General features: G+C 38.1%; 3 protein-coding genes across 5 annotated transcripts in view; 2 read left to right on the forward strand and 1 right to left on the reverse strand.

Annotated features, from left to right (window-relative positions):
- Positions 1-10: 10 nt before the first annotated feature.
- Positions 11-1,025, reverse strand: LOC131669463 (cytochrome c oxidase subunit 6A1, mitochondrial-like). The gene is made up of 3 exons (XM_058944340.1): positions 869-1,025; positions 259-404; positions 11-183 (listed from the first exon to the last, which is right to left on the reverse strand). Exons 1-3 carry the CDS (start codon positions 972-974, stop codon positions 103-105), a joined length of 333 nt encoding a protein of 110 aa, XP_058800323.1. The 5' UTR covers positions 975-1,025; the 3' UTR covers positions 11-102.
- A 272-nt stretch (positions 1,026-1,297) lies between these two features.
- On the forward strand, positions 1,298-2,513 carry LOC131669442 (small ribosomal subunit protein eS21). The gene is made up of 4 exons (XM_058944308.1): positions 1,298-1,381; positions 1,487-1,544; positions 1,781-1,916; positions 2,353-2,513. The coding sequence occupies exons 2-4, from the start codon at positions 1,495-1,497 to the stop codon at positions 2,416-2,418; spliced, it is 252 nt and encodes an 83-aa protein (XP_058800291.1). The 5' UTR covers positions 1,298-1,381; positions 1,487-1,494; the 3' UTR covers positions 2,419-2,513.
- A 748-nt stretch (positions 2,514-3,261) lies between these two features.
- The window catches only part of LOC131669455 (telomerase-binding protein EST1A-like), a 102,287-nt gene continuing 88,232 nt past the window's right edge, over positions 3,262-17,316 (forward strand). For 2 of the 3 annotated variants that reach the window (XM_058944330.1, XM_058944331.1), the window contains exons 1-16: positions 3,262-3,310; positions 3,961-4,405; positions 4,580-4,865; positions 4,952-5,242; positions 5,328-5,566; positions 5,634-5,834; positions 5,905-6,037; positions 6,118-6,296; positions 6,382-6,603; positions 6,670-6,999; positions 7,083-7,259; positions 7,338-7,862; positions 7,933-8,011; positions 8,076-8,186; positions 9,167-9,391; positions 9,503-9,564. In XM_058944330.1, the coding sequence (XP_058800313.1) occupies positions 3,262-3,310; positions 3,961-4,405; positions 4,580-4,865; positions 4,952-5,242; positions 5,328-5,566; positions 5,634-5,834; positions 5,905-6,037; positions 6,118-6,296; positions 6,382-6,603; positions 6,670-6,999; positions 7,083-7,259; positions 7,338-7,862; positions 7,933-8,011; positions 8,076-8,186; positions 9,167-9,391; positions 9,503-9,564 (3,554 nt within the window). Of the gene's footprint in view, positions 3,311-3,960; positions 4,406-4,579; positions 4,866-4,951; positions 5,243-5,327; positions 5,567-5,633; positions 5,835-5,904; positions 6,038-6,117; positions 6,297-6,381; positions 6,604-6,669; positions 7,000-7,082; positions 7,260-7,337; positions 7,863-7,932; positions 8,012-8,075; positions 8,187-8,280; positions 8,293-9,166; positions 9,392-9,502; positions 9,565-17,316 lie in introns of all 3 variants that reach the window. The other variant, XM_058944329.1, reaches the window with a different exon arrangement.

A 17,316-nucleotide genomic window follows, 5' to 3' on the forward strand; every position in this document is an offset into this window, starting at 1 on the left:
ATAAAATGAAAACTTTTTACAGATTTATTTCTTTGCTACTTAAGTAAAAGTAATGCTTTCAATTTATAACGATTATTAGTTTAGTATTTTAGCTAAGGTATCTTAATTCTCATATCCTGTGGGTAATGGATTTACACGTGAGTTGTGGAAGAAACTGTGCTGTCCATCACCCCATGGAAAACTCTGAAATAAAATTAATAATAATTAGATTCCATTTTAATAGAAACATTTCTTTTAATACATTGTATTGTACTTTACCTTGGTACGAATCCTTAAGTGCTCATAAGGGATAAATTCTGGTGGTTCTTCTTCATGTTCATTCAGATAAACATTCAAAAATCCAAGAGTCAATGCCACAGGAACAACAGTTAGAGACAGAGTTTTCCACATTTTGAAAGCTTTTTCTAAAAGATATATAAATTTAACTTTTTTGTTGATTAAAATGACAAATGCTTTACTTAATACAAGTTTTGACCTATATTTATAAATTAAAGAATCATTAAAGAATATATTTAATTGTTTTGTTGAAAATCATTCTTTTTTCACATAAAATAAAATTTTAACAGTTGAGTTACTATTGTTGATAATCAATAGTAGATATTACCATAGTATTAGCAGTAGATACTGTAAACATGGAGTACGATTGAATGTAAAACATATGGCTTTAATTCAATTACTTACAATGCAAAGTAATTTATCTTATTTTATATATTTATATTTAGATGTACATATATCTATAAAAATGAATACATTCAAATTTATTATATAATACTACGATTTTAGTCAAAATAATGTAATAAAACATTATAACAAATGAATTTAAAAATAATAATTCTTATTTTTGTAGTAGTATTTGTTATAGACTTACGAGCTTGCACTGGGTCAATGTGTTGAAGTGGATTGCTGGAATAATTTCTAGCGGCATTTAAAATTTTTTGTGTAATTGCACGGCGAAGTAACGCAATTGCAGCCATTTTTGCTTCTGTGAGCAGAAAATAGTTCGCCTTCTTTGATGAGATACGCGCATTTCAGAGAGAAGGTTTGCCAACGACTTCTGTGTAAATTCTAGGGTTTTGAACTTTTATCTCGAAATTCTATAAAGAAAGTAAAACATTTCATATTGCATTTGAATATTGAAATGTTTAATGAGAAAAACACGTAACAATCCAGATAAAATAAGATAAAGAGTTGAGATTTATTCATATTTTTTAATCAACTTCAAAATCATTTTCTAAGTGATAAATTTTTTGAAAAAGCGCGGAAACGTAGTGTTATACAAACGTTCGAGAGGTCGACATTTTGGTTTTGATTTTCATTCCTACTCTTTCTTGCGACTTGACTCTTCTTTTTCTTCTTGTCTTGCATCGTAATACGAATATAGGTACTCAACTTTTGTGATTTGTTTTTGTTGTTTTTATTATTCAGTATATCTTTGAGTCAATTTATTTTATAATTTTAAGCAAAATCTAAAAAATCTTTTTTACAGCTTGCACTATGGAAAACGACGCTGGAGAATTCGTTGACTTGTACTGCCCCAGGAAATGGTGAGTGGTTATGCACGTGGTTTTCTCATTTTCGAAGTAAGATAAACAATTAAAAATTATGATTGATTCAATAAAAATTATGAAATATTTAATTACAATGCATAATGTGTTTAAAATTTAAGAGATAATTTTTATATTGTTAGGAAATAATACTTTAGGTTATACTCTTGAAAGGACATTTTAGTTAATATACTTTTTATTATTTAACAAAAAATATGGTTTATTAATAATTTCAGCTCAGCAAGCAATCGCATCATTCATGCTAAAGATCATGCTTCTATCCAGATTGCATTGGCTGATGTTGATCCAGTAACAGGACGTATGACCGACACAAACAAAATGTATGCTATCTGTGGAGCTATCCGTCGCATGGTAGGTCTTAATAGTATAAAAGTTCTATTTTATACCTTAAAAAGTCTGTTATTAATAGCCATCATTGAATTCTTTTTTTTAGTAGAACTTTAACTCAGTTAATAGTATTCATTTGCAAGAATCAGCAGTTAAATTTTTGTAATTAGATATTATTTAATAGTATAGATTTGTAAAAAAATACTTATGATATATTTATTTTTAATTGGTCAATTAAAAACTTTTATTTTATATAATCAATATTAAAATCAGAATATTGAAAAAATTGAATATCAGTCCAGCTTTCATTGATCATAACATTATGGTACATCTTATATTTTACAAACTAAGAATTTGGTGCAGCTATTAATAATTCATAAATATGACAAAATTAAGAATTACTACTTGCTGTTGTTTATATTGCTGTTGTTGTTTATGTACATATATATTTTTATTACAGGGTGAATCAGATGACTGCATAGTTCGCCTTGCAAAAAAAGATGGAATCTTAGCAAAAAATTACTAATTTATGACATGAAAAATAAAAAAATTGTCTAAAAAATTTTGTTTTTCTATTCTGAGTAATTAAAAATCATCAAACACATATAATGTTGCAATGTTTATGATCTATTTCCAATGTTTAGAAAAGTCTATTCAGTTTATCTGAAATAATATCTAAAATTTTATTCCAAATGAATTTCCAATTAGCTGTGTTAGATTAATATATAATACTATCTATATGTCTGTATATATACATATACATATATTGAAAATGATTTAGAATTTTTTATGTTGAAAATATTTTCAAAGGAGGTTTGTTATAGAAAAATTATAATAGGAACAAATCTAACAATCATTTTTATTTCAATATTTTTATGGAAATTGAGTGTACTGCTATACCGAAGGAAATTATTTTTCAAAAAGAATGACAATTATTTTACTGTAATTTCATAGCATACTAAATTATAGAAGCAGATATTTTATGGAAATGTAATTCTACAATTGTTTTAGAAAAATCCACTCATACTCATTTTTTATATTAAAAGAATAAAGTTATTAGAATAATTATGGGTATACATTTTTGTATAATATTCCAGATTACTGGTAAAATTAGATTTCTCACTTTATAAAGGGGGCTATTGACAAATTGTGAATAATTTCATCAGTTTATCATATTATCCTCTGAAATGATAGAATAAATTTAAAAGTAAGTAGCATTATATTGTGTTTCAATATTAAATGTATAAGTATAATTAATTGCATAGCGCAACAAATGGAGATGCGGCAAAATCGCGAAACAGGCGCCGTGCCGTGAATCATGAAAGTATCTTGACCTTCCTGAAAGTTTTGACGGGAATTGTACTTCAATATGGCGAACCACGACAAAGGACGCAGAAAGTGGGGAGAGATTTCACAAGGTACAACGAAAGAAGTCTCCTTGTAAATAATTCAATAAATCCACGGGAATTAATTCAATAAATAGCGTCATCGATTCCGTGAGATTGTGTTGCAATGCCTATTCATCCCTAAAAAGCTTATTTTGCTGTCGCGAGTCGTGAAAACTAACCTTATATGCTAGAACGAAGCTAACCTGTAAAGCCAAAAGACGGCGAACCGCGGGAAGACCGTGAGTATGTTTTCCGAAAAGCGTTTTTTGCGCAACTAAAAATAGCTTTTCAAATTATTTACTGATAATCTCGTCGCAAATTAATTGTTTTTTATTCGTCCGCTTTTTATATTACATAACTCTTATTCTCTTTGTTTTCTTGCAAATGCATTGTCAACCATAACGTCGCTAGATCGCAATGTTTTTGTTGAAAAAAAAATCACAACAGTATCCGGATCTTATCATTTCTTCGAATAGCGATCTTACCCACGACTAAGGCGTATAATAAATGTAACAAAATTACCTCGAATCATGAATATACACAATAAAATAACTAAATTGCATCATAGTGCATTAATAACTTTGTTTCTTTCCATTTTATAAAAGTCCAAACAATTAGTTTAATAAGTGATTTTTATTCCATAACTTGAGATGATGTACAGGAATGACTTTAATTTACAGAAAACTCAATCAATTTGAAATTTGAAAAAGAAAGATTAGCAGCAATGCGAGGAGGAGGTAATAAAGCACCACCTCGAGCACTTTACAGACCAGGTAGTGGACCTTTGCGAAAGTCTGGAAGATCTGATGACTTTGATCATGAAAATAATTCACAAGAAAGGCCTAAAATGCCTTCAGTGCAAGATCGTTTAAAGCAATCACACTTCAGTAATCCTAGCCAATCCAAAATCAGTTCTAGATTACAAGTTGATAGTTTAAGTGATAGATTAAATGATACACATATTAACACTAAAAATCATGTTGATGGTAATAATGGTCAAAGTACTTCTAAAAACCATCATTCTAGTATAAATGATCCTAGAAAAAAAAATAAAAAACCAGAACAACCGTTATATGTACCCAAGAAAGTAAAGGAAGCCATGGCTGAACATGAAACAATAAACAAGTAAGCAACTTTTAACTTATATTTGAAGCATTGACTGTCAGGAATGTTAGCTGAAATTAAAAGAGAAACTATTTCATAGATTAACTACATCAGATTAGTACATTTATTTACTTTTATAAAGTTGTTTATTTAAAATTTTTAAATGTTTCAATTGATATTAATTTTCTTATTTAGACCATCTTTAGAAAACCATTGGGACAGAGAAAGATCCAGCAGTAGAGCAGACAGAGATTGGGATGTTCAATCAAATCGTAATAGAAATGATACTCATCCTAGTAGAAATATGCCTAGTAATTTTGGAAATCAAAATGATGGTAGAGTTAAAGATGAGCATTCAAAACGTGGAAATCGTAGAAATAGAAATGTATCCGATAATGAAGATCGCAGGAGAACAGAGTCCCCTGCATCAACTAGAAATTTTGGTAATCGTAATAGAGATAATCCTCGAGAAATTAGACAAGTATGTATTCAAACAAAACACTTCCGCTTCTTTTTAAAAATGTTTGTAATACAAGCTATTTTATTTTAATAATTTTTTCTTAAAAGGGATCAGAACCGCTTTTTATAACAGCAAAAAATTTAAATGATACTGATCGGATAAGAGATACACGTAGTGTTGAACCTCTTGGATATTCAGATAAATTTCAAGGAAAGCCGCCGTCCGGAAAACGTGGGGGTAAAGAAATTACCATGCCTAAAAGATTAAATCCTGAAAATTTACCACCACGTTTACGTGCCAAATATCATCAAGAACATGGTATAACCCAACAAAATAGTTCTATTGGCACATCAGAAGGCGCTTGGGATGGAAATTCACTGACATTTCAAGTAAGTCATGTAAGAGTAAAAAATATAATAATTTTTTAAATATAAATATAAAAATCGGATTTAAATATTTAAATGTCGGTAAATTGATTTACAGGGCTCAACACCTCGCTATCCCGTTATGCCACATTCGCAAACCATGCAAAATTTACCGCCGAGTGGTTCTGCACCCCCGCAATCAAATTGGTCAAATACTGTGCCAGCTCGAAGCCGAGGCAGAGGTAGACCTAGACCAGAAGAATCACAGTCACCTCCAGTTTTTAGGCCTGTTACTCCTGATGAATATACAGCGCCAAGTTCAAGATCACATACGCCAAGCCAAGAGTACGCGAACAGGTATATTTTCGTTACTCACAAAAGACATAGATTAATAAAATTGTATTAATTATTCAAATCGTTTAAGATCTCATGATCGTCGTGGAAGCAATAGCACTATGTGTACGAGTATGGAGAGCTTAAGCCGTGTAGATAGTTTGTTGATGCCTCCACCAGCATCTTCTCCAGGTTCTTATCGATCTCAAGTAACTAGATGTCAATCACCTGTAAATAGTCGTAGACGTGAATCAATTCCTTCATTAAACTCACACCGACCTTCCCATCAAACGTAAGAGGTTTTGCAATATTTAGAAAGATATTATTGAGATTTCTTTAACCATGTTAATATTGAATTTCAGACATAAAATAAATAATAATATAAGTGAAACTAATTCTATGCAAGAAAAACCAAAATCTCAACAAAAATCAAATGTTAGTCCTACAAAAAGTGAACCTTGTAGTCCTGTGCCTGATGATAAGTCTGAAGTATTGGTAATAAAATTTTTTTTATTGATAAATTTATAGACATCGTTAAATTCTAAGCTTATTCAACAATGCAATATTTGTTACAGGATTGGTATGAAGAAGTAGAATTAAGTGAAAGATTGGAAGCAGAACAAATGAGTCGTAGCTCTTCTATAATGAGTTTACGTGACAATGCGAATGCACCCGCAATTCAGCCGCCAACTGGAGGAAGAAGCGGGAAAAGCAGGAGTTCTAAAAAAAAGAAATCAAGACGAGGTAGAGATAAGTAAGTATCATTATTTCAACATAGACCATTGAAATCATAATTATGATGTTATTTGCCAAGTTGATGCTTTTACTTTGGTTTTTAGAAGTAAAGATAAAATAGAAGAAAGTAGTCGAGAGCGTCAAAACAATCAGCAAAATAGAGAGAATGATAATTATAACAATAACCAAAAAAATAGTTCTAGTAGTAGCAGTAATAAAAGGTTCGAGGGTAGGAGAAGAAATTCACATCGTAGTAGAGATAGACAGTGTAGCAAAGATAGGAATTTCCGTGGTGGTCGCGGTGCAGATGACTTTTATAGGAATAGGTATGTTATGCTCAATTGATTTTCATTTTAATTTATTCTATAATAAATCATCGTTTTTTATCATAGAACGACATCTCAAAATATCGAAGAAAATTGGAGAGCTGGAAGAACGTCAATCTGTGAATCAGACGACGGCCGACGAACTCCTTTATCGCATTCCACACCAGTTACAAGCTCTGGTCCAAGTTCAACACATCGTCACTCCCCTTCAACTCATACAAATTCTCAACAACCTGGTGTCTTAGTTTTACCTGATCAAACACACCTGTCTTCAAATGCTCCACCCCCTAGACAACAACTCTCACAACAACAGAAAAGAATACTGTTTGATCCAAATAATCCAAATAAACCTATAATAGTTAATTCTCCTGGAAGTAGAGCTAGCGGTCAACAAAGGTAAGCGAATTAAATAATCTTTAATTTTAGTTTTGGAAATTTAATTTTGTCGTGACGGATACTAAGAGCAAATTCTTTGGCAGAGATAATGATTTACCCGTTCAACCTGCCAGTACTCCCGTATATCATCCTCACACGAACATGCAACCTATTATTCATCATGGTTTTCAAAGCACTCTAGTTGATAATATGTCAATGTCACACATCTCAGATCAATTTGGGAGTATGAGGCCAGTTTGGTATGATCCATGTTCTGAAAGGTCTGCCAAATAATTTTTAAATGTAACATACGAGTACTTCAATTTTTGATATGTGGTGATCATTGTTCTTTTTTCTAGTTTTCGATCATCAAAAAATCCTTATTTGCTTTTGGATATTGGACGAGCAGATTCGGAACTACAGTACATTCTCAGCTCTACTGACATTACCTCGAGTTGGGATCAAATATGTCATATAAGGAATTTTCATCAAGAAAGTTTGAAAACTTTGTTGGTTACTGATCTTAAGTTTTGCGAATCTGAAAATATAGAGCAGCATTTTTGGAAAATTGTATTTTATAACATAATAGAAATACTAAGAAAACCACTGGCTAAAGAAGATACTGAACGTCGGGAGCAGCATAAAAAACTTTTATTAAAATTAGTTGATGAAGGAACAACGTATTTTACTAGTTTACTCACGGTTCTTGAAACTACTTATCAATTCAAACACGACACTTATTTAACATCTACAAAGCCACCGAAAGGCCTTGGTATGATTGGTTTGGCATTAATCAGTGCTCAAAAATTGTTTCTATTTCTGGGTGATTTAGCAAGGTACAAAGAGTTGGCTACTGAATCGGCAAATAACGGCAAATCAAGACAGTAAGTTTTGATACTCAAGAGATGAATTACTTAAGAAATAGTTTTTTTTAATTATAATTTGGTTTTATAGATGGTACCTGAAAGCACAACAAATTAATCCGAAAAATGGAAGACCTTACAGTAAATTAGCATTATTGGCAACTTATGCTGTAAGTATAAAAATAACATTTGAATCTTAAACATCACTTTTATTGATAAATTTAATCTTTACAGAGGAGAAAATTGGACGCAGTTTATTACTACATGCGATCTCTGATGGCTTCAAATCCGTTCCCGTCAGCTCGCGAAAGTTTGATTACCATGTTTGATGAAAATAGGAAAAAGGTAATTGATGGTTCTATAAATACTAAACATATTTATTTGACCTTTGTTTGATAATAATATCTAAAATAATATTATGGTTTTCTGTCGCGGACAGTATCTACATTATGTAAGTAACGTTCAGTACTTGATGTGAATTCTTCACCAATCATTTCATGGCCATAGAGTCTGTTTTAGTAGGCTTTTTCCGATTTGACATAATTTTCAACTATCAAATTATTTCATTTCTTGCTTTGATATTTTTTTGTAAATTAATATTTTTTTCTATTTATGCACCGCAATACAATTTTCACACATTTATGTGGCAATCACATCTCCCAATTACTCAAAACTTTGGCAGATATTTATAATTTCTTTTAGCTTTTAATGGATCACTGGTCAGTTCATTATTGATGGAATGGCTTCTTAGAAACTTATTCAAACAGCTAATATCTTTTGCATACAGTCCAATTATTTTTATTAAAAATATTCACGTGTATTACCATGTGTATTCAAATAGATTAATTCACGATATGTTTGATGATCTGCTTACGTATAAAATATTATAGAATATAATTAAGGTAGAATAAATGTTTCGAATTGACGTCTTAGGTTGCAGCAATCGTTTGAAACATTTTATTAGTTTTCAGCTTTTCGAAAGTTGGCTCTGTACTAAAAAAGCTTTTATATATTTTGATATCGAAAAGTTAGAACACTTGATAACGCCGTTAAAGGTATTTTTAAAATAATTTTCATGCTCAAACGATTGCAATAGATGATATTTTGTGTTACATATTTTATGTTTATCATAAAACTTATGTGTCTTAAAAAATAACGTTTTCGGTTATTTCCAAACAAATTTAGTAATGACTTTAAATAATTTTTAGTGAAAATTCAGTGAAAGCGTGCATTGAAAATGCTATCATGTACTGTGTGCACGTAATATGTAGCTTATATAAATAGCGATTGTATAGATTTTCTAACAAATATTTATTTTTTCACAGTACGAATCTACGGAGCGTAAAAGAAAGGAGGAAAGAGAATTAAAAGAAAGAGCAAGAATGAAGGAAAAAGAAGGTGCTAATCTTATTGGCGGTTCGCTCCGACGGGAAATTTGGATTCACCCTGATGGAAAGAGAATGAGACGTACCACATCAGCCACAACTTCTACGGACTCTAGAATGGATAATAGTGATCTGGAAGATCTTACAATGCTTACGAGCGTTGAGGTATTTAACTATATTCTTAAAAACTTTTAAAATTTAGCTGAATATATATAATCATTTCACAAATGATTTAACGGTTTTGCAATGTAAGCTCACTATACATATTTTTTTTAGTTAAACAAACGTTTCATCACCTCTTATCTTCACGTACACGGCAAATTGATCACCAGAATAGGGTAAGTCATTGAATTATTTTAATTGCATGATTTTGCATGCAAACCAATGCAAAAATTTATGTTAGGAATAGTCAAGACTTAAGCATACTATATATAAAGTTATCTTCAACCCCAAACGAGTTAAAGTTCATCTCTGTTCTAATTATCCAACAGCTGGTTCAAGTACCTAAACTTTGCCTTTTTTACTTTAGTCGGTGTAAGATATCGCTACTGCAACGTTGGAAAAAAGTCGTTGAAAATAGTTTGACTTATCTGTCGGTTACAAACGGCCACTCAAGTATGAAAGCACTAAATTGCAAGTTGGTTCGAACGTTCGCACGAGATTAGAACGCACGCAGACACACACATGCGCGCGTCGCTCTCTTTGTCTCTTAAGTGCTCTCGCCTCGTTAAGTTACGGTCCTCGTGGGACTTTAGATTGGCAAAGTTGCCGCGGCGCAAACGACTCCCCGTTGCCTCCTAACCGGGATTTGCCTTATTCGCGAACGAGCGCCGACTCGATGATTTACTTGCTTGTCGCAGAGTCTACATGTCGAATTAGTTTAATGTCTTGCAATTATTGCAAGCCAACATGCTGACTATCCCTTTCTCAAAAGAGACTTTTTATATGCCTTCTGAGTCTTGCACATTTATCAGTGATTCTTATTGCTGGTTGTGGTAGGCCCAAATGTCTTGACTATTTGAACTAAGAATAGTTCGTTCATGAATCAGACGATTATTTTCAAAAGCAATGAAATGAAATGAAAATGCAAGTCTTGATGAAATCGCAAGAGCAGGAACTAAAAATTAAAGTTTATTAGTTTGCATTTAACGAAACGCAATAAATCCAGTTAGACAGGGACTCTCAACGGCATAGACGTGTGGAATTCACAGGCAAGCGACCCCAAGAGATTCACTCGTTCGACGTTGCTTTACAGCCCTCGAATGCAACGTATGCACGTAGCTTCGGAGTGCCCACTCCCATCGTAAAGTAGCAGCCTGCTGGTAGTTCGATTTCGCGGCAAAAGAAACTCTCTCGAGTCAAGAAGCATAAAGATACAAAGGTGCGTAGGAATCTGGGAAGAATAAATGGCCGAATCAGTGCGTCAAATGGTCAAGGCCGGCTGTAGTATAGTCCGTTATCTCTCGGTGAAAGAGATCGATTAGTCCGCCTGCGAGAGAGAGAGAGAGAGAGAGAGAGTGAGTGAAAGAGAGGGCGAAGGAAAGACTCCAACTGCATGCGGAATGTGGGAGCTGTTACGTCGTCGCTTCTATTCTTTTTTTGCTTTACTTGCGAGGATAGAGAGACGAAAGACGAGGCTGTTGGACGGATATATGGAGGGGACACGATCGTAGCGACTATGTTAGCTTTGCATTTTTTACGTGACGCCAAGGCGGCTCTTTTGTCGGCTTTGTTTGTCGCTGTGGAGCGAGAGAGATGCACGGACACCATCTCAAAGTACGAACTTTCTAGGGCTCATAATTGACGAGCATCGGCTCAGAGTCCTAATTCCTTTTCGGCTAAACGGCATTTTTATGGAAACCTCGGACTACGGAAGCTTCCGTGGCGGTATTTAACAAGAATCAAGCAGGTACCATGTCTTTTTCACATTATAACATTACACGGGAAGACTGACATCATGATATCATGCAGTTTTGACAAAATTAACGTATTTCGAAACATTGTCACATCTGCCTTCTAACTCCGAGACGAGTAACTTTGGTTCGTTAGCATTTATTAGAAAAAAGAAATGAAAAGAAAAGAAAACTTTGCAAGTGAACGAATCTGAAAGTCGCGGAGGCATCCGCGAATAAATGTAGGAGTTCAATTACGCGCAAAAAGTCTCGGCCACTGAACTCAACGCGACGAGCTCGTGCGATTTCGAGGACGACAACGAGGGCAAAAGTTTTTACGATGAGGCCCTTAAGAGGAGACGGCGAAGAAATTTCGCCGCGTTCGGCGGTTACTTGCGCTTTTGCGCGACTCCGACTCGCTCGTCGAGCAAATTGCTCTCTTCCCTCTGCGGGAAGAATGGAAGGGCGCGAAGGAACAGGTGCTCGTGAATTTTCGAGGCATACCGCTTGACCTTGGCCTTACGCGCGCACTGCCAAGCTCCCGCGCTACACGCCTCGTTATGTAATATTCCTTGCGAACCCATGAGAATTTCCGGGTGCTGCCGCTGACAAGTCCATGCGCGAGTACGCTGCACCTTTCTCTCTCCCTCCCTCTCATCTGCTTTTTTTCGTCGAATTACAGATGTTCGCCTTAACGAGATAACTCGTTACAGCTGCTGCGTGATGGGATAATCAGCTACGGGGCCTTACTTTGTTTTTGTTATTAAAATAATTCAACCTGGTGATTCGCATTCGCGCGCGGTAAAGAAAAAACTCTATTACTCTGTGCGTTTTTGAGCAATGAAATTTACGAACTTTGATTATACGCCTCTTCCCGGTGAACGCTTCGTGTACTCGTCGCGAAAGATGACGATTAAACCATTATTCATGAGCAAAAGTCATATTTTCTCGACGCCTCGACGAGGCCTACGTCTCTTCTATTCAGGCTCGAGCGTATTGGAGCAAGACTTTTAACTGAATTACAAAATTTCCAGCGCGCTCTCACCAACGCATTCGTGAGCATTGAATTTCTTATGTTTGTTGACGTGAAACAGCCATAAATTTCCAATTATCTATCCTATTTTCGACCGACAATACTTTGCAAGCAAAAAAAGTGTCGTCCAGTCATTCGAGAGTGTTGAAAGAGATACGCAGCTGGGCGCGAAAGGAAAAGCAATAAAAAGAAGCAGCAATGTAGCTGCCTGCCTGAAGGTGGCATTTAAAAATAAAAGCCACCCCGCTAATTTGGGATCCGAGCAGCGCCGAGTTCTTAGCGCTGGCGGTCTAATTAGCGCAGGTAAACACACTTGGGCAAAAGCCGCGCGCGCAGCGGAAACGAGCCGAGAAAGCTCGAAGGAAGTAAAGCGGCAAACGACGACGACAACGACGACAGCGCGCAGCATAGAAACCGAGAGCGAAGCACGCGCGCTAATAGCTATCTGTCTCCTTTGTCGCGTTCCCACGAGTCGCAAAAACAAACAAATAATAAGAAGAAAAGAAGAAAACTGAAGGAAAAAAAGGATGCCACGAAGATGAGCTCTCCGCGCACGATTATCAATCAATTGCGCCGTTCTGCATAGCACATCTATGCGCTAATGAAATGTATCGTCGCCGCTGGCGAAATTCATTAATTGACAATTGCGTGGCATCGGCGCGCCAAAATTAGTCCTTCTTTTGCGAGCTAGATAGGCGTTACGGCGCGTTGTTCTGGTCTCGTTGCCGCTGCAAACGATGCAGGGGGCTTATCTAAATGAATAATTTCACGCCAGAAAACCGGCCTGTCGAAAAATAAAGAAAGAAGAGGAGACTCGCAACGACTTGCGTAATGATGCGTGGCTGAATCAGTATGCAACTCGTTCTCCACGACAATTTTCGAGAAGCACTTTTTCACGACGTCGCCGTAGGAAACTACGCGTGAACAGCAATTTCCCTCGAAAATGGAAAGTGTATTTAACGAGCTACTACTTCTTATTACACTACCGGCTTGCTTCACCTTTAATCGGGATTTTTTTTTTCAACGCGCCATCGATCAACGTTATACTTTGTGTTTACCTTGGATGAAGTCAATGGAATTCGCTACAACGTGGGTTAGGGTGTGCGATTTGTGCAAACAAATAACTCAGTGATTAAAGGAAGTTAGCTTTCAACCTGCAAGGAAGATGCAACTTGATGCATCAAAATATGAAGTTAATGACTAATGCCCAAAGGTAAAAGAAAGAACGGAAGAAAAATACAACGTGGAGTTGTTGCGCTAACAAATAGCAACTAGCGTACACAAGACGAGGCTCGTTGTGCCTTCGCAACGGAAGAACGGACAGCTACTCGCCTGTCAGGACGTCGCCTGCACCGCGCGCGCGCGCGCGCGAGAAGGAAGAGGCAGCAATCGCTTGGACGTGGGCTACCGCGGCGCTGCCCCTGTGATCTGTCGCCGATTGGACAGTAGTGCCGCGGGGCCGCAGGCACCGAGCGCATCCTCGGCTACGAACCGATAGTGCCGCGTATCCCTTGTCGAGAAGCGTCCGTCGCTGGCCGCACAGTTGCACGCACGCAAAAGACGCTTCGCAGGGCAATGCGGCACAAATTATACGCCAAAGCGCGGCGAACACAATCGCGAAGACGAGACGTAAAGAGTGGGCGAGATGCGCATCGATAAACAACTCTACCGTTTTTTTTTCTCTTATTGCGTAGGTGGCACTTGAATCGTCGCAAGGCTATTTATAATATTTATAAGCTTGTGCCCGTTTTCGACAATTTTTTCGCTGCCGAGCTCGTCCTCACCGTGAACAGTGCAATCGGTGTTAACACCTCGAACATTTCAAAAATAGAACGTTGAAGATTGTAAAGTGCAAGTAATATGCTTAGAGCTTCGGTTGACTAAGCATGAAACGCAGTCAAATCTCTCGGCTGCATTGTCGATGCGTTTAATGCTTGGGAATGTCGTACGCGAGAACAACAAAGAGGAAGCTTTATCGCGCGGCGAAAGGGCGTTGGACTGACGTGTAGTAGTCTCTCTCTCTCTCTCTCTCTCTCTCTCTCTCTCTCTCTCTCTCTCTCTCTCTCCTCTCTCTCTCTCTCTCTCTCTCTCTCTCTCTCTCTCTCTCTCTCTCTCTCTCTCTTTCTCGTTCGCGAGTTGCACGATGTAATAGATTTAGCTCGTTACCGAGCCTAGTGTATCTCGCGCCTTCGTCAAGGTCGCCTCCCCTTCCCTCTTTTATTTTTATCGTCGTAATTTCCGTTTTTTTTTGTTTCTTTTTTCTTTTTTTTTGTTCAAAAACTTGTCGCTTGGAGAATCTTAAACGTCTGCGCAAATTATTATGAAGTTGTATTACTTGAACAAATAATTGAAGCATCTGGATGTAGTTAATTGTGACTATTAGTTTCAAGAGCTTTTCGAGCATGCTCTCTGGCTGTATTACGTGTAAACGTTTGCAATTTGTGCGGCGTCTCTCCCTTTCGAGTTTCATTACTTAAATTACATAGTTTCGAAATACATATTTCCGAGTTGAATGCTGAATGAAGCTGCAGCCATTCGTCTGCAATCCAGTTTCTTACGGGCAGATAATAATTATTATAGGAAAAGTGAACGAGCGAAATATAATTTTAATCCCACGAAAGTAGCCGTTTGACGTTTCATCGAAATAAGATAATATTAACAGATGATAAGGCACATTAAAGGAATCACAAAGACTTTTGAGATTCCACGTTTGTAGATGAGTAATCAGCAACGAGGCACAATTCGCTGTAAACTTTCATCTGAGCAGAAAAAAAAGCCGAGTCATAGCATGAAACCGAGATCATGAAAATACCACATAGTGCATTCTCGAAATCGCTTTCGCTCTCGGTGCACAGCTCGTTGTTTTTTGTCCCACAGAGAGCTGGTCGAAAGATATAGAAAGAAGCACCTCCGTCTCTGTCTCGGCCTCTCTCGGCAAGGGAGAGAGTGAAGAAGAGGAGCGCGGTAGGTCCGCGTTGCGCGAATCTCGTTGTCATATCGCGCACACGCGGCCCGCCACGCTATCCCTATAAATTCGCCGCGAATCTCATCTCTCTATATAGCTACATACACTTAGTTGCTTGGCGAGAGCTCACGCTAAGCCCGACCAAAGAGATATATATACACTCACACTGTGCTTTCAGCTTCAAGCGCTTTATCGAGATTACCAGCTGGTTTTTCTTTTTCTCTCTCCAGGTCGCGCCAAGTGCGTCGTTCGGGATGCTTTCTTTGCAAATCATTTTGCTTTCCCGTTCGGCTCGTCTTGAGAACCCAAAGTCCTCTTGTCAGAAAAATGTCTTTGTTTTTCATTTATCTTTGTTCGGCGCGTGCAACTCGACCGCCATAATTCATTCTCGTTTGCGCGTGTCTCTCCCGCGTCTCCGTTGGCATCCGATTCAAGTGGCTCGCTCGTCATTTTCCATTCGATTAGCAGGCAAAAATGGATTAGTAATTTTACGGCGCGGCGATGGTGCGCATATAATAGGAAAATTGCTGAAACTATTGGCGCGCGCGCGCTCGCGAGTCGTCGAAAAATAAATAATTGCATGTCACGCGGCGTTGAAGGATGGTAACAAGATGCTCATTATCTCGCGAGGCAGCTGAACACTTGGACAGCAGCTCTCTTACAGCGAGCGACGTAGTTTCCGACGTTGGATCTACCAATAGCAACGGGGCGATAAAAACAACAGGTAGCTTCGCTCCGGGGCGACTTGACGCTCGCTTCGAGCGTCTTATATTCCCGGATAACCTAACGTGCCATTACTTTTCATTTTTATGTAGTTTGCCATTTTTCGAATTGATTGTTAATGAAGGCTCTTTGCCAAGGCCGCCCATCAATCCTCTAATGATACTAATAGAGTTTCATGTAAAATCGATATTTCGCTCGTTTTCTTGCGGACAATTCGACTCTTGAAATCTGGCGATTCCGCGAGCAAAAATCGGTATAACAATGTCGTTTGCGGCGCAAATCACAGGATGCAATAACAAAACACTACGATAAGCTCGATGTTTGAATATTCTGCAGTTTTCAGTTTTTATAAGCTTGTCGAGGGACTTGTTCGTGCAAATTTGCGAAGAAAAAACACTGCATTAGTTGTGCGGCATTTCTGATGTGTGACTCAAATTGATTGTCTACGTCGCTAGAGTAACATCACCAGTTGACCAGTCTTGAAATAGGCTAAGTCGGCAAGTAGCTTCGGCGGTACGTTCGGCTTCTAATTGTTGGCAATTGGCGTCGGACGAGGCGTTACAAAGCACCCGTAAAAGCTCGCCGGCGCGACAGAGCCGGCCAGTGGTATTTTCGTTGCACTTGGGCGAGTGCGCGCGCCACCTGCAAGGCGGGCGCGCGTGTGTGCGCGCGCGCGTGTGTATACATAGGCGCGGACGTACACACGGAGACGGTGGTCGTTTACCCGCAGGGCCGCGAGTGACGACGACCCCGCCCGCCTCAAGGACACCCCCTCGCTGCCGGCGCTGCCGCGCTGCCGCGCTGCTGCTTCTTCACTCACACGAGCATGCATGCCAATGTTGCATGTATACGCGAGAGCGAGACTGATCGCCGGGGAGATGCGGTGTCTCGGGCGCGTGCATCTCGTCACTCCTTTTTCTGGCCGTGTATATCCGATTGTTTTGCTCATTCCCGAGCCACTAGCAGCTCGCTCTTGCTCAAACATCAATGAGCCACGATAAAAAGAGACTCGCCACGTTCGATAAGGCGCAGCGGCTAAACTAATTTCCCTCACAGATGCGCGCGACGTAGCGCCCGAATGATTTTGTTGCATTGGCTCTTCACTCTCTCACGACCTTTCGCTCGCAAGTCGTCGATATAAATCGGCGAGCGTTTTATACTCGCGCGTCTGTGTCTCCCTAGTAGGCCGCATATGTATAGGCCCTCATGTATACGCATATATACGAGGGAGCAGCGGCGCAGCGCCGCTGGCCCTTTTCCCGCGCGCGCGCGCGAATTCCCCGCAGCCGATTATGCGCGGCGAATTTCATTGTTCCGCTTGCGATACGTCAAACGGCGGAATCTGCCGCCTGACAAGCGAATATAGACGACCTTCTTGCTTATCTCGCCTTGTAAGCCGTCCAGCCTTACCTCTCCGTGTGTCCGCGCCAACTTCTATTTCCCGCGACTCATTGATTTGTTGAATGAATTGCCGTTG

Source organism: Phymastichus coffea, unplaced genomic scaffold (genome assembly GCF_024137745.1).
Source record: "Phymastichus coffea isolate CEN01 unplaced genomic scaffold, Cenicafe_Pcof_1.1 PCOF00093, whole genome shotgun sequence".
NCBI lineage: Eukaryota > Metazoa > Arthropoda > Insecta > Hymenoptera > Eulophidae > Phymastichus > Phymastichus coffea.